Genomic DNA, 16701 nt, shown 5'->3' on the forward strand with positions numbered 1-16701 from the left:
TTAAAGGGATCGCTCATGTCTTTGGACCAATTTTTTTTTTTAAGATAATGCATCTGAAAACAGAAATTAATTAATATTATAATAATTTTACTCTATGAAACTGCAGAAAAAATCACAATTATAGTATAATAAACACCCCAACTAGTTTTAGTGGGAAACGAACCCATGCCTGTACATTCAAGTAAAAAATGAAAACTGACAACAAAAGTGCTGGTCCAAAAGGACTCTTACATAAACCAAGCGATAATTTAACCTTAAAAACCATTTTTGACAAGTGTTTCTAATGCTATTCAAAATCATTGACTTTAAAGACAATATTTGATCATATACATGTATATAAACATTTGTTGAAGGGTTCCAGCTGTGTGTAATGTAGTTTTAACAATCCCAATGATTAGGGACAAAATATTTCTTCATAAAAATGTGCATTTATGATACAAGGGCGAGTCCCTTTAAATTTTCATTTTTATGTGTAACGGTCCGCTGTAGGCGGATGTGCGTTCATAGTATAACATTCCGTTATAGACAGAAGCAGTTCATAGTACGCTGATGTGCTTGGTTGGTAATATGCAAATTAGCAAAGCCCAGATTCCGTGTGAATTGAGAATTTACTGTATATAAAGACCAGTGGACCCCTTCAGGGTCGGGCATGCTTTTCTCTGAAGGGATCTGTCGCGTCTTTGACGTTACATATGCATCATTTATATTTCAACAACAGTCATCAGAATGTTCTTCCTTCCTTTATATGTCAACCTTTTCAGTCTTTTTTCTATCATAATGTAAGTTCCTATGGTCTCGCGCTTAGTTCATGAACGATGCAGATATGTGAAATTTAAAAAGGGTGCTCAGAACGAGTTGTCACGAAAATGTATAACATAATGTAATTTTCAATTTCTATTAATCAACTATGGGTTCATTTGTTTAAAAATATAACAATTACTAAAATTTTCAATGCTACTCGTTTTGGGATTAACCAATAATTTCTTTTTAAATTATTTTGTGCAGAAACCTTGGCAATTATGTCAACTTCCGACCATTGGCCCTACTTGACACCTCAAAACACTTTAAATGGCCAAAGTTGTTTTCAGAACGAAGAAATCTCCAATGCTGTAATCACAGTGATCTCCCCTTGAACATTGGTTTTGATTGTACCCAGTGGTGGATTTAGCATTACTGCCGTAATGAGTGGAACATGCTGCAAGTTCCGGTGCAGTCGGATTTCACGAATCTCACAGCACGGCGTTAACTCATTTCTAGTTGGTTGGTGTGACAAGCAGGATGCGTATTCAACAGAAGGGCGAACATACGTCTTGAAGAGATTGGCTTTGGCATTCGGGGGAATGGATACTTTTTAACGCCTGATGAAGGACATGGTGGACTTCATGAGATATCTGTAAAAATGGTGACACCAAAATATTTATAATAAACAATTGTTTGAAGTTCCGTGCCATGAATGGTGTAGGTGATGATGTTTGTTCTTTGTGAAGTTGTGGATGACTTCAAATCTGTTTTGGTTAAACGTCGTCGGCCATATGATTCCCCGTGATTGGAGACTATCAAAGTCATGTTGTAGTTAGCCTAAATCTTCTCGGCTATTGATGATACGATATAGGAGGCAATCACCAACGAAAAGTCGAGCTTCGGCTGATAGAAAATTGCCGTAGTCCAGAAAGAGAAGGGGTCGAAGGACGCTCCGCTGTTGGAGGTTACAGGCGAGGTAGCCGAGAAGGAGCCCTCTTACACAACATGTTGAGAGCATGAAGAGAGAGAATGTAATCAATCCAGGAGTGGGTTGTACCCCTAATTCCATGGTGATCCGGTTTGCGTCGTTTAAATAATTGTTTTCGATACCTATAACTTGATCATTAATGCTTATGAAGAGCTGAGTGTCTCAGGTAGTCTAAGAGAATGTTGTGTGAATCGAAGTAACACACGATGTTTCTGAAGATAATGTGTTCTAAAACCTTGCCGGAGACTGATGTTAAAGAGGAGGGTCTTTAGTTTGATGGTGACGAGCTTTTCTTTGAAGACATGTGAGTGGGACATGACCTTGGTACAGTGACAGTTGGAACAACTTGGCTAGGCTAGGAGACAACTCTACTGAGGCAAGTTTCAGACGCTCTGGATCGTAACACATATAGGGTGGAGAGTTTTTATGCAACTTTTTGGAATAGTTGGACTTCGAGCCAACTCTTCTGATGTGAAAACAGAGGTAAACAGGCCATTAAGTAGTTAAACTTTCTGTTTGCTATCGCTGTAGGTCAACTCGTCTTTCTTGATGATAAACACACCGAAACTATCCTTATGTTATTCCAGAAGATTTTTGAGGTCTGGTGTTCTGTTTTAGCATGTTTGGTACATGGTTCTCATGGGTGGACTGCATAGGCACTAAGCGTTCCTCTTTATGTCCTTGTGTATTTAGTGGAGTCGGTAGGTGCGCCGAAACAACAGTCATATTTTAATTTTTATTAAAGCAAAGAATATCTGAGACCAAAATAATGCTTCAAACTGATAATTCACCGGACATCACGGTTATTATACGGATGAAATAACTTTTAGGCACTCTAACGATGTTGGACCTCGTCTTTAATTTCCGGCAACATTCCTTGAAGATATAACCCAGATGTATTTGATATCTATAGAGGCGATGAATTTTTCAAGGACGATGTCTGATAGAGCTTTGACTATTTCCTTAATGGCATTTATATTGGCCTGTCCAACATGTATACATGGTACGCCGGTTGCCGGTTTATGAAGTGCAGCACACTTTTTGTTGTCGATTAATTGTAGATTAAGCTTGTGGATAAACCCAGTAGTAAAAAATATGTTAAAAGACACAAGACAAAGGCCCAAACGACGATGAACCAAAGTTACAAACGTACAAAAACACACACAGACCACACACAGACCACACACGAATCAAAATGGCTTTACCCATAAATGATGGGATTACCTCTTTGGAATGGTCAGTGAAACACGAGTTCACTGGAACACAAGTCAACTGAAGGCTTAAACTGGTTTGTTTGGCCATAACGTAACCCCTGTCCCAATATTTATCATTCATTACACAATTAAAAAGCATCAACTTAAAAAAATGAACAATTCAGTAAAAATAACACTGATAAATTAATTTCAAGTACTCAACGTCACCCGCATCACCTGCACAACATCACCCGCGAACAAATGCAACAGTGCCGGGACAACAGTGCTAGCTCTAAAAGGTACTATAAAGTCATACAAAGACCGCCATCTGACATAACCCGCTTTAGGGTTTAAACTATGTCTTTATATAGTATTAGTCTAATAATGAAGTGTATCGCCACCTCTAGTAGGGAAGTCATTCATTTGTGCGTGGTCCAGTTCAGGTTCACAATGTTTTTGTTAAATTATAACCAGTTAAGTTGAAATTAACTGCTATCCAAATGGAAGCGTTTTTTAATTTGTTGAAGATGATACAAATGGCTTTGAAAAGTTATTCGTCATATTAGTTGGTTAAATGCTGAGCCGATGATATAAAGGATCTGTTTATTTATGCATTCAAATTCTGAAACAGGATGTGAACCGATGGGTTGACCTGAACTGGCTCACTGACAATGATCTCTTTGGTTACACTGAGGCTACTTCACCCCAAAGCCGTCGGGAATTTCCCTCCGATGAATAGTGCAATTGATATTTAATTGCAAGAGCTTCAACATCATTTGCCAATGGGTTTAACCCGGTTTCACGGTCACATATATAGGATATCGTTATTGACATAATCTATAGACTTCCAAACACGTTCTTTTTGTAAATACAAACTTTATATTAGAAGCTAATTTTAGGGCAAACTAAATATACCAACTTGCATTTTATAGCAGTACAATTCTATACATTCTGACAAAATGCATTGTACAGTAGTACGGTGGGCCGGAGCCAGTCATAGCCTATCATGAACGAAGTCGATTTCAATCTGGTCCCAATATCACGAAAACAATTGCACACTGTTAAACTCTTTTACGTGATTATGATACCGTTTTCAAATCACATAGTCAAGTAATTACGACTACAGTTCTTACGTATATTAATGCACGCGCCCTCTGTAAACAACGTTTACAATGCAATGGCTACACAACGATATTACTTGTTGCTACTGGAGATAATTGCACTGTTTCGGCATAACGTTTATTAGTTTTAAAGACACAAAGTCTGTTTTGACATGTATATAAGTTTATATCTACGAAAACGGAAAATCAATTAATGCTTGCACATAAGGCCTCTTGAACACCTCATATCAACCTTCATACGAAACAGCTCTATTAAACATCAACAATCATAAACATAAACATAAATATTTGAATGTAAACAACCTTAAACGTTTACAAATTCTTTCAAAATGACAAATTGCGGTTATATTTGTCCTAAAACCTCATCTGCCATTGTTATATATTGGATACGGTTTCGCCTCCTGTTTGTTTTCTTTTATGCATTCGTAACATGCTCATACCTTTATTCGGTGTGTATTTTAAAGTTTGCGAAATTGCATAAAAAGACGAAGGACATCTCCAACGGGTTGAATTGATATTTATTAAGGTATGTTTTTAATCTTGGCCGCAAACGTTCTTACTATTCTATAGGGCTTAGATACTAAAGGACTGAAAACTAATGTTATATACAAATAAAAACGCCAGTAAAGTTGATTTAACATTTGCACTCTATACAGTAAAGTTGATTTAACATTTGCACTCTATACATCTCAATTGCATATTACTTACCGCTCAACAAAATATTTTTTTTTGTAAATGTCAAGGATTGTTTACTTGACATCCGTGTCTGCATCGGGCTTGCACGTACCGTTACGGTAAACGTGCAAATGACAATATGCATATCCGCATATCCGCATTAGTTGACCAATGATTACAAACGAATCAGGTGGGTGTTTGTTTTTGTACAAATAAATGATATATAAAGCAAAATAGAATGAAAGATGATTTTTATGTTATATGCTGGAATTAGAATGTAAGTCACTTTATATTTGTTGTTTTAAATACATATCTTCTTTAATTCAAAAGCATTTATGTGAATGCTAGTCATTGTTTATTTTATAACACGATGCCTTAACCTGGAACAAAACAAATATATACTTAAACAGTTATTTTCTCTTTTTGTTTAGTTAAATCGTCGCAAAACACAATGTCTTTATCGACTGTGTTAATAAGTGCGGTTATTGCCTTGGTGCTAACAAGCGTTAATGCCGCTCCAAGTCCGCCTCTCGAGTGTGCGGTAGCAGCCTGCATGATTCCAGATTGTCCTGATGGGGAGGTCATCACAAATTCCGACTCCTGCTGCCCCATATGCAGTCCTATCTGTAAGTTGTTTAAAGTGCTTACACTAGTACAGTGATTTTACATTTAACTTTCCTTTTAATTCTTTATCAAACTAATTTGTAAGTTTTGCTAGAATAAAACTGTACCTAAAATTATTTAATATTGTTAACAAACTAACAAATAGATATATTTCACGAAGAAAACTTTTTAATAATCTTATCATAATATTGAAACAAGATATTAAAATAATAAATAAAGAACACTTTTATGTAATATATCTATTATAAGTATGTTTAAATTAAAACCTACTGAAAGATGGAATATAATCTGATGCTAAACTGTTTGGTACAATAGCCAAGAACAGTAATGAACCAAGCTATGACTTTTTACCTTGGATGTAGCTTGTAGTAATAATGGATACCCTTCCAAATGTATCGTTCTTAGCCTAAATGATAAGTGTTTGTATGTGTTGCAGTATCCAATCATAGTGTGTCACTTAACTTTAAAATAAATTGACGTTAGTAATTGAATATTTGTCAATACTCTTGATTTGAATAATTCAGATAGGTAGTGAACTTGAAAGATATAATGTATATTTTTGGATGCATGACTTGTCCCTTTAGTTTACATTGTATTATTGATAATGCAAAATAATTTTTGATAACATTTTATTCAAAATGTATAAAACTATGTCGGTGACAGTGCAAACGACAATTGAAGCAACACTGTTTATTTTTCGGATATTTTTAATGTACTTAAAGGTGCATTAGTTATGAGTTGAATAGTCCTAAAATCATAACATTTTGTATGTGAATGGTAACATACCAAGTTATTACTATCTTGGTATGTCAAAAAGGACACATAACTGGTTTCTGTTCACCAAACGGACCCAATAATTATTCATATTAGTTCTCCGAAGTTATCCCAATCGATATAAATTAGATAAAGAGTTTCCGTTCTTGGTTGTTTGTGGACTATTATTGAGCTGAATCTAAGGTCTAATAGTCACAACGTTGTGTCCTCGACACACTAATGTATTGTAGACAAGAAGTGCTTCCACACAGACGGAAAGACCTATGCACACGGCGAAACGTTTAAGGATAAGTGTAACAGTTGCGTTTGCAGAGACGGCAGTGTATCCTGCACAAAGATCGGCTGTATCGGTATGTATCCAGACTTCACATCCATAGTTTGACGGCATTTTGTTAATTTGCACTATGAAGCAATACGATGTTGTATCTTCTAATATTGTGAGACCAAACAACATGCAACTAAATGCTTATGCTGAAATAAAACATGTGCTGTACGTTCTATGTCTTTCGAAAATAGTTAATGTTAGTCCTTAGCCTTGTGTCCATGTGACTCTAGTAAAAAGTTAATGTTAGTCCTTAGCCTCGTGGCCTTGTGACTCTTGTAAATAGTTAATGTTAGTCCTTAGCCTCGTGGCCTTGTGACTCTAGTAAATAGTTTATGTTTGTCCTTAGTCTCATGTCCTTGTGACTCTAGTAAATAGTTAATGTTAGTCCTTAATCTTATGTCCTTGTGACTCTTGTAAATAATTAATGTTAGTCTTTAATCTTATGTCCTTGGACTCTTGTAAATAGTTAATGTTAGTCCTTAATCTTATGTCCTTGTGACTCTAGTAAATAGTTAATGTTTGTCCTTAGCCTTATGTCCTTGTGACTCTAGTAAATAGTTAATGTTAGTCCTTAGTCTTATGTCCTTGTGACTCTAGTAAATAGTTAATGTTAGTCCTTAGTCTTATGTCCTTGTGACTCTAGTAAATAGTTAATGTTTGTCCTTAGTCTCATGTCCTTGTGACTCTAGTAAATAGTTAATGTTAGTCCTTAATCTTATGTCCTTGTGACTCTTGTAAATAGTTAATGTTAGTCCTTAGTCTTATGTCCTTGTGACTCTAGTAAATAGTTAATGTTTGTCCTTAGCCTTATGTCCTTGTGACTCTAGTAAATAGTTAATGTTAGTCCTTAATCTTATGTCCTTGTGACTCTTGTAAATAGTTAATGTTAGTCCTTAATCTTATGTCCTTGTGACTCTTGTAAATGGTTAATGTTAGTCCTTAATCTTATGTCCTTGTGACTCTTGTAAATAGTTAATGTTAGTCCTTAATCTTATGTCCTTGTGACTCTTGTAAATGGTTAATGTTAGTCCTTAATCTTATGTCCTTGTGATTCTTGTAAATAGTTAATGTTAGTCCTTAATCTTATGTCCTTGTGACTCTTGTAAATAGTTAATGTTAGTCCTTAATCTTATGTCCTTGTGACTCTTGTAAATAGTTAATGTTAGTCCTTAATCTTATGTCCTTGTGACTCTAGTAAATAGTTAATGTTTGTCCTTAGCGTCATGGCCTTGTGACTCTAGTAAATAGTTAATGTTAGTCCTTAGCCTTATGTCCTTGTGACTCTAGTAAATAGTTAATGTTAGTCCTTAATCTTATGTCCTTGTGACTCTTGTAAATAGTTAATGTTAGTCCTTAGCCTCGTGGCCTTGTGACTCTAGTAAAAAGTTAATGTTAGTCCTTAGTCTTATATCCTTTTGACTCTTGTAAAAGTTAATGTTAGTCCTTAGCCTTGTGTCATTGTGTCACTAGTAAATAGTTAATGTTAGTCCTTAGCCTTGTGTCCTGGTGACTCTAGTAAAAGTTCATGCTAATCTTTAGCCTTGTGGCCTTGTGACTCTAGTAAATAGTTAATGTTAGTCCTAAGTCTTATGTCATTGTGACTCTAGTAAAAAGTTAATGTTAGTCCTTAGCCGTGTGTCCTTATAGCTCTATGTAAAAGGTTAATGTTAGTTCTTAGTCTTGTGTCCTTGTGACTCTTATAAATAGTTAATGTTAGTCTTTAGCGTGTGCCTCTTAAAATGGGACTCTCGTTTAACTTTGCTTTATTTGTACAACATATATTAAAATAATAGAAAAAGCAGGAGAGTGCCCTACTCCGTGGCCTTTCGGAGAGTGCACGAGTATTCACATGTGCACCGATGACTGGGATTGCCCGAATGAACAGAAATGTTGTAGAAACGGCTGTGGAAAGGTGTGCAGAATTCCTATAAGTAAGTTAGTGCATTGATCATCATCCAACTATTTGCTATACAATTTAAAATGATGAGTATCATAAGTATACAGTTTATGTAGACACTGATTTGATTTCCGCTCACCTGAGCACATAGAGCTCAATGTAAGCTTTTCCTATCGCCCACCGTCCGTCGGCCTTCGGTCCGCAGTCTGTTGTCTGTCAATGATTGCTCCAAGCGACATCTCCTAAGGAAAGGTATTGAAACAAATATACATCTTACTTTATGTCTTGTACAGCCTAAACATATTGCTTTCTTTTTTGTACGTTTTGCTCTATTACGTCCTTAATTTTCTAAATATAGTTTTTAAAAACTGAAAACGGTGACTAGTTACTTCTGAGAGTTTGCCGTTTCCGTATAACTTTAAGAACTTGCGCCTTCTGTTGTCAAAAACGGTGCTGTTTTACATTCTGCTTCGTGGCAGTGACATGTTACAAAGTGATTTTTTACATGTGCCTTTCAGTCTCAAGGAGAATGTGAAGTTTCTAAATGGTTTGTGACAGATTATATTAACTAAACTGAATTGACATTGAAAATGAATGGAAGATAGCATCAAGTAAGATGACTTTGAACACTACTGTCGCTTAGATGTCGCAAGTCAGAAAGCACAAGATGTAAATGCAAGAAAGCAAAATGTACTAGTCAGAACTGAAAATGTTGTTTTGCTCCCATATAAACCGTCTTGCCAATTTCGATGAAACTTCACTCTTATGTTTCTTGAATTGTGCTTTTTCAAAAATGTCAAAAACAGAGAATTCCATGAAAAACTTTTGGCAACCGAAAGGAAAAATTGTAAAAATATTTTTGACAAAAAACATGAGATATTTAGCTTAGATATTTGGTGTGTTACAGAGTTTAGAGGTACCCTGTCAAGTTTGTTCAAATCATGGCCCTGTCCCGGGGTCACAAGTGTCTGACATACAGGGAAATCTTTGAAAATATTCTTTTCTGAAACCGCTAGGCTCAGACTTTTGATATTTTGTATGAAACATCATATAGAAGTCCTTTATTAAGTTTGTTCAAAACAAAACTTGACCCGCCGCATAGATCACAAGGCTCATATAGACTGCTATCAGGACAAACTTGGTTTTCTGGCTAGCGCAATGGTAAGCGTCCTCGAATTTCACAAAGGTGAATTTGGTTTGTGGTCACCTAGCCGGACAAGTGGTTTTACTCCGGGTACTCCGGCCTCCCTCACAACACAGGACCACACTCTCGCGTTACATCGTGCCAACGAGAGTGATTGATTTAATATTGTACTTACTTGTTTCCTTATCGATTTAAAACAAATAAGTTTAAACTTATACTAACAACTTTGAAAGTCTACTTGTCTTGAACTGCGAGGCCCAGACCCTTGATAGTTTGTATGTAGCATCATACAGTCATCCTCTAACATGTTTGTTCAATTTGTGCCCCTGGGGACATAACCTGCCACGTCCCAGGGTTGACAAGACTACTATAGATCTAGACTTATACGGAAATATTTGAAAATCTTTTTGTCTGAATCAGCTAGGCGCAGACCCTTGATATTGTGTATGTATCATCATATAGTGGTCCTCTATTTAGTTTGTTCAAATCGTGCCCCTTGGGTTATAAGTTTCTTATAGACTTCTTTAAGATAAACCATGAACATTTTCTTGTCTAGAACCGCTTGGCACAAACTTTTGATATTTTTTTTATGTAGCATCCGTGCTCCTAGGTTCAAAGCTGGCCAAAACCCATTTTGACCTACTTTCTTATTTTTTTACTCTACAACATTGGAATCTGGACCATGTGTACAGTTTTAAAAAAAATATCAAGAATTTCATTGGATGACATTGACTGCGACCTTTTGACCGTCTTTCTTATTTTTCAAATTTCAGCAATGTAATTTGGACCATGTGTACAGTTTTGAAAGCAAATATCAATGTTGTGCTTGTGTGGCGAAGTTTATTTTTCACTTATTCATTCGTCCCCACACTTGCCACACTGTAGTTGAGAGATACAAAGACATAAAGTTTTTCCAAGCTTTTATGAATTCTTTAATCAACACAAAGTCACTATAAATTTATGATTTAAATTTATTCACAAATAGAGATAGTTAGCAATAATCCGATTTTGTTTTTTATATTAAATAAGGGTTGTTCACATGTTATCTCCAAAATAACCTGCTATAATGTAAGTCCGGAAAGATCCAATGTTAATTTATCTCTATCGAATATAAATCGCACGGCTTTATATACTAAGTATTAGGGCTTGAAATACACGAGAATTCCGAGTTACACGGTATCCCGTTTTAACGGAGCAGACATCGGCAGTGCAAAGGCACCGTTAAAACACACCAGCGGTGCTACTCAAAAATGCAAACTTAAGCGGTGCAATGACGTATAGTAAAAGTTTAACAAGTGATAATATACCGTGTGTGTATACCACGTGATAAATTACGTCATATATGCTTCTTCGGAAGGCTACATTTTGCTTAAAATGAAGACTGAAAACAAAGACCGCTTTTATTTTACTACACCATTTTAAATGAAACAAAGGGAAGTCTATGCAGCTTAAAGACCCCGCTTTCGTATTTTTACCGGAGTTTGATAACTTGATTATTTTCATCAAACAATTCGACAAACCTGTTTCCGAAATAATGTTTTAACAGGGCTCCGTCAGACGGCCGTTTCGTGAAAAGGTTTGAAGAAGAAACTAAACTTTCAATCAAACTCTGGCAAAAGACCGAGGACGGGGCTCTGTAAGCGGCGTAGCCTGCGCTTTGTTTCATTTAAAATGGTGAAGAAAAAAGTGAACTTATCTTTGTTTAAAGTCTTCAGTCGAAGCAAAATATTGCCTTCCGAAATAGCATTTATGACGCAATTTGTCACGTGGTATAACACACACTGATATAGTACATGGATTACGGAGGGAGTACATCTTTATAAGAACTACATACACTATCGTTAACAAATTTAGTTGTATGCAATATTAACATTAAGTAAATTACTATTTATATGGCATTTTTATTTAAACATGTGATTTAACAAGTATAACAACTATTCATATCGTCAATGTCATCCTCGCGACAGTTCGCGGCAGCTTGTATGACATTGATTGTGACATTTTGACCTTTTTTCTTATTTTCGAAGCTGCAGCAATAACATGTGGACCGTGTGTATAGTTTAAAATAGGGATGCAAACGAATATTCGAATATTCAATCAAACGTTTGGTATTCGAATGTCAAAATTGGTATTCGAATATTCGAAAAAAAGAGTAATTATACTTATTCTCAATCTCAATAAAGAGAATAAAAAACCTTTTGCCTACAACACTGTTGTTGTTTATAAAGTTCGTTTGTTTTATTTATACAACGACTGGCCCCTAATTCCAGAGGTGTGAATGTGATGACAATACACTAAACACGTGTCATATGTCATTTAGGGACATATAGTCGGGTATTTTACAAAGTCTGAATAGGAATCGGCTTTAACACCAATGTTTTGTCTTAGCTGCTGATTAAGCTGTGCAACATAGCTCAAATCGCCGTGATACTATACGGCTACATTTCAAAGCACGAACATTGTATAGAAACACGGAAAACAGTTTAAGGCACATATATGTAACAACATTATTGTAGCTCATGGCAGTCATATAATATAGCGTTTAAGGATATATTCCTTCTATTGTTAAACAGTGGATGAGTCAAATCCACATATGTTTTCGTTTTATTAATTTGCTAGTTCTCGAGTTGGTTTGGGTTTTCCATAATTATATTTAGTCAATTTAGAGGTCAATCTCAGAACGAGGCTGCTTGTCCTACAGAAAGACACTCCATTGGCGCAAAACGCCGTTTGACTAAGAATCCATCTTATTTCACATTGTTTATAAAAGCAGCGGAATTGAAATTACTCGACTTTGTTAAATGTCTGTTTATAATGTTGATTTTTTCTTCTTCTGAAAAATGCGAATTTCAAAGGCTCATTTGGGGAAAATGGGACCCCCCGCGCGTACAGGCTACGACAAAGTAGGATCATATTGCCCCGGCTAATACTTAAACTTTAAAAGCATGTATCAAAGTTGTCCTCGGATGACATACTGTGACATGTTGACCAACTTTCTTATTTTTGAAGCTACTGCAATACAATTTAGACCATGTGAACATTTTTGAAAACAAAAACCAATGTTGGGCTTTGATGACATTGACTGTTTGACCTTTTTGCTTAATTCTGAAACTTCAACAATGGAAAGGTTTTGCAAACAAATATCAATAATGTTCTCGGATTAGCTATACTATGACCTTTTCACATATTTTTATTTTTCAAACTACAGAATTAAATTTAGACCATGTGAACAGGTTTGAAAGTGAATATAAATGTTGTGCTTGGATGACCTTAACTACTTCAACATTTGACAATACTCGATCATAATTTAATCCCTTGTTGCATTGCCATAAACCTATGAACTCATTCTTTCTTTAAAACAACAACAACGTTTTAACGGTTTCACTCAGATGAGCCGTTTAGGGCCATCATGGTCCTGTTGTTTTAAGGAATAATTTAGTTTTTTTTTATCATTTTAGCTTCAACGACTCACAGATGCTACCAAAGTGGCGTTTGGTATAATGATGGTAAGAATCACATTTTTGTTTCTGTATCAATAGAATCAATGGAGTTTTAAATAGATCTTTGGATATTGTTTAAATTCTATTATTTAGTCCACACCTCTGAAAAACTTGCCATGCATACGGTTTTTATTTAGTGTTTCCTGCATTATATAACGACTTAAGAATCAATATTAGAATGCTTATTTATAGTGTCATTTTGTAAACAGTCTAATAAACTCGCATTGCATATTATAAATTAAACCAACAGCTAAAAAATTTAAAACCTCTAGAATTGTTGCTTATATATTTGCTATATAGCTTTATGGTATATGTTTTAAATCATATTATAGGGGAAACTGTACCACAGAAAGAGTCCAACCCATGCCTATACTGTAGGTGCCACAATGGAGTCATAACTTGCGACCCCGTGATGTGTCCAGCCTGTGAAGGAATCAGGCCCCCAGGCGCGTGTTGTCCTGACTGCAGTTGGGCAGCCGGTACCGTTTAAGCCTCTCTGTAGTAGACTTGCAGAGCTTAATATAGCAAACTGTTGACAGAAAGTGGAAAGTCATAGAACTGGTTCGATTAAGAAATGTGTTTTTGAACTTGGTATCGAAATGAATTTGCCATTTATTAAATGAAGAATGGTTATGTTGGTTATTTATTCCCCTTAGAAATAATTATCTGATTTAGGCAGTATTTTCCCGTTTATATAAATATGAAATATTTAAAAGATAACTATATACATGTTTGTGATTGATGTTGGGTGTAAAACATGTGATAAATAATGTCGCGTTACTGTTAACATAAGTATTCAAGGCCTACACCTGGCACTTTTCGAGAGGTTGGTTATCTTGGTTACCAAAGCCACACAGAGAAGGGTATTTGAACTTACACGTACATGTATTTACATTTTATATTGATATTCTTCAGTTATTTTAGTTAATACGTTATACAAATCACGTATGACGGCACATTCACCAGCTTACACCAAGCTAAAGAAATGTAAAACATCTGAGTCCAAAGTAAAGTCAAACAGTTAATTAGATACTACCATATAACAAGTTGGCAACAAGCTGGCAACAAGTTGGTTCCTCTTCTTCTCATGAACTAGATTTTTTTTCAAATATGTTTAAGCTGTAATGCAGACACAAACTTCACAATAATGCTTTAGTCCCTTAATCTCAACTTCGACTCATATTCCACATTAGAGTATAACATGACTCAAAATAATGTATGTTTTAATATTTTAAAAGCGCATAGATTATGTATAAAACAAATGCTAAAAATCTTTGCTAAAATGCTGAAATGTTGTGGAGTAAAACTCATTGTTTTTTAGGAACTTCTTAAGCAAACACTTTTCCATTCCTCGAATGAAAACTATAAATGTCAATTTACATGTAGAGATTTTCCTGACAAACACATTGTTACTCTATTTTATTGAGATTATTATCCTTGGCTGGCCTAGATTTCGCGAAAATTAAATCTTGTCAGGCATGCAGCATTTTCTTTGATCGGAACGTTGTCTCAATCGCAAAATAAAAGTTCTTTGTCTTATTACTGTCTGTTCGGAATTGGTGTGATAAGGATACTTTTATACCAATTGGTGTGATAAGGATAATTTTTATACTAATTAGTGTGATAATTTTTATACCAATTAGTGTGATAAGGATAATTTTTATACTAATTAGTGTGATAAGGATAATTTTTATACTAGTTGGTGTGATAAGGATACTTGTTATACTAATTGGTGTGATAAGGATGATTTTTATACTTATTGGTGTGCTAAGGATTATTATTATAATAAATGGTGTGATAACGATCATTTTTATACTTATTTACTATTTTGTATTTACTTTTGACCAGATCTATTTCTCACTGAACAGCAATGTTGCTAAAAATGTGTTATATTTTTTTTATCCGGAATATAGACTGAGGTTGCCCGGTTTTCGGAAGATATGGGAAACCTGCCAAGGTCGAACTAAATAAGTCGGAAATTCACGATCTAATGATGGGCTGCTGAGATATAGGAATGCGTTTGTTGACATAGTGTGAGACTACAAAAATAGTGAATATTAACGGAAATATCAATGGAATATAATCTGTGATTTTTACCGCCAAGACTTTCCTTAAATGCAAAAATATAACAGTTTATTCCAGGATGACTATCACCTTGTTCGTCAAACTGTTTTAACATCCTAGAAGGCTAATGCTTTTTGCGTTGAATAATACGAGCGAAACAAGGACAAGGACGTTGATCAAGAGCACTGTTCTAGAGTCAATAGTTCCCAGCGGACGTGTTAAGCTAGTTAACCCATTTACCGGACTTGACTCGACTCGACTTAAATCAAAAGAATCCCAAAGAATTGACAGATCTCTGAGACGCCATAAAAATATGGTAGAACAAAAGAATATGTTTCTTTATGAAATAAATCTATGGCAATTGCATATTCTTTGTCAATCTATTTTTGGCATTATTTGCGATGGAACCCAAACTTAAAGTTGACTTGTCTGTTCAGGAATTCTGATTGGAATTGCAACTATTCCATTGGTTTCATGTATTTACTTGTTACAGGCTTAAAGTAAGGAGGAACCTTTGAGGTTTTCTGTGTGTCTGCTGAAGTATCCCCTCCACTGTTGTTAGATTTATTGGGAGTTCCACTTGTCTTTGGTTTGCTTGACCCACTGCCCATCTTACATAGAAAAACATAAATAAAATAATATAAATCAAAATGTTCCCATAGCATAAATTCACATATATTTGTTCAAAAAAGTTTCATCAAACTGATTTCACTTCTAATGACCCGTTTCGGGTAATTAGATAAATTATGTTTAATACTCGATTTTTCTTTTCTTTCCATAGATGTTGTTAATAACAGTTTATACAAGGAAACATTTTCATTACATAGACTAGCTAAAGAACTTCCAGCAACAAGTTTTATAGTGCTAATTTGGACCTGTTTTTTAAGAAATCTTTTAATCAATGACATTGTTTAAGTTTTATCATTGTTAGAAGAATTAACCACCCACATTTTATTTATATATCTAATTAACTATCTATACAGCTTGTGATATCTGTTATTATTCACAATATTGCCATAGATGAACTTTATATTACTATCAGAGCTATACTTAAATTATTTACTTGTTATCAATATTGTCTTTTTTATCACGATGATCACACGCATGAATATTTTGTTTACTTGTTTATATTTGTATGACAAGAATGGAGATTGCCTTGTTTCATAAATGTCGAAATAATCTTCTGTTCTCTTCAACTTATTTGGACCTATTTATGTTCCGACTTTTAAAGTTATGGAAGCCAGAACTACACATGAACTGACGGATGCTTCTGAACAGGTTCAATAATAAACTTCTATATGATATTTAATACTTTTTTCATAGTTCGCTATGTTTGCTTATTACTAATATCATAGAATTTATAATAGGCTCTTGAATCACTTATGATCCATAATACTTTTATATTCGTATTTGTATGTAAGAGTCTATGTCATATTTTTAATTCTATGAACTTAAAAGTTTTGCCTCTTATAAAACAATAGGCCGTCATTAAACAGTGTATATTTTTACCTTAACTTCCATTCCTTAAATGAACTGCTTTGCAATTATCATCCTATGAACCCAACATGTTCGGATCGCAATTCATCGCATAACAAAAGACATGAAAATTGTTCATCTTGTTGTTGTTTTTGTTGTCTCAGCAAGTCCCGTAAAAT

At 34.8% G+C, this 16701-nt stretch overlaps 1 protein-coding gene across 5 annotated transcripts; it reads left to right on the plus strand.

The window, feature by feature from the left end:
* The first annotated feature begins 4433 nt into the window (after nucleotides 1–4433).
* Nucleotides 4434–16226, plus strand: LOC128234272 (von Willebrand factor C and EGF domain-containing protein-like). Of its 5 annotated transcripts, XM_052948418.1 has the most exons (7): nucleotides 4756–4908; nucleotides 5150–5344; nucleotides 6347–6466; nucleotides 8235–8372; nucleotides 12941–12988; nucleotides 13315–13461; nucleotides 14896–16226. In XM_052948418.1, exons 1-7 carry the CDS (start codon nucleotides 4890–4892, stop codon nucleotides 14898–14900), a joined length of 672 nt encoding a protein of 223 aa, XP_052804378.1. In that variant the 5' UTR covers nucleotides 4756–4889; the 3' UTR covers nucleotides 14901–16226. The 5 variants fall into 5 exon arrangements, with proteins under 5 accessions (XP_052804379.1, XP_052804380.1, XP_052804378.1 ...); XM_052948419.1 differs by lacking the exons at nucleotides 4756–4908; nucleotides 14896–16226 and adding an exon at nucleotides 4434–4569 and having other exon boundaries at nucleotides 13315–13615; XM_052948416.1 differs by lacking the exon at nucleotides 14896–16226 and having other exon boundaries at nucleotides 13315–13615.
* Nucleotides 16227–16701: the final 475 nt, after the last annotated feature.

Source organism: Mya arenaria, chromosome 5, assembly GCF_026914265.1.
Source record: "Mya arenaria isolate MELC-2E11 chromosome 5, ASM2691426v1".
Taxonomy (NCBI): domain Eukaryota; kingdom Metazoa; phylum Mollusca; class Bivalvia; order Myida; family Myidae; genus Mya; species Mya arenaria.

What these genes read in the sequence shown, in the direction of transcription:
- LOC128234272 (XM_052948416.1), top strand. An exon ending in GGTGTGCAGAATTCCTATAA is followed by an intron (nt 8,373 to 12,940) that starts GTAAGTTAGTGC and finishes TTATCATTTTAG; the next exon opens with CTTCAACGACTCACAGATGC. An exon ending in TGGCGTTTGGTATAATGATG is followed by an intron (nt 12,989 to 13,314) that starts GTAAGAATCACA and finishes ATCATATTATAG; the next exon opens with GGGAAACTGTACCACAGAAA.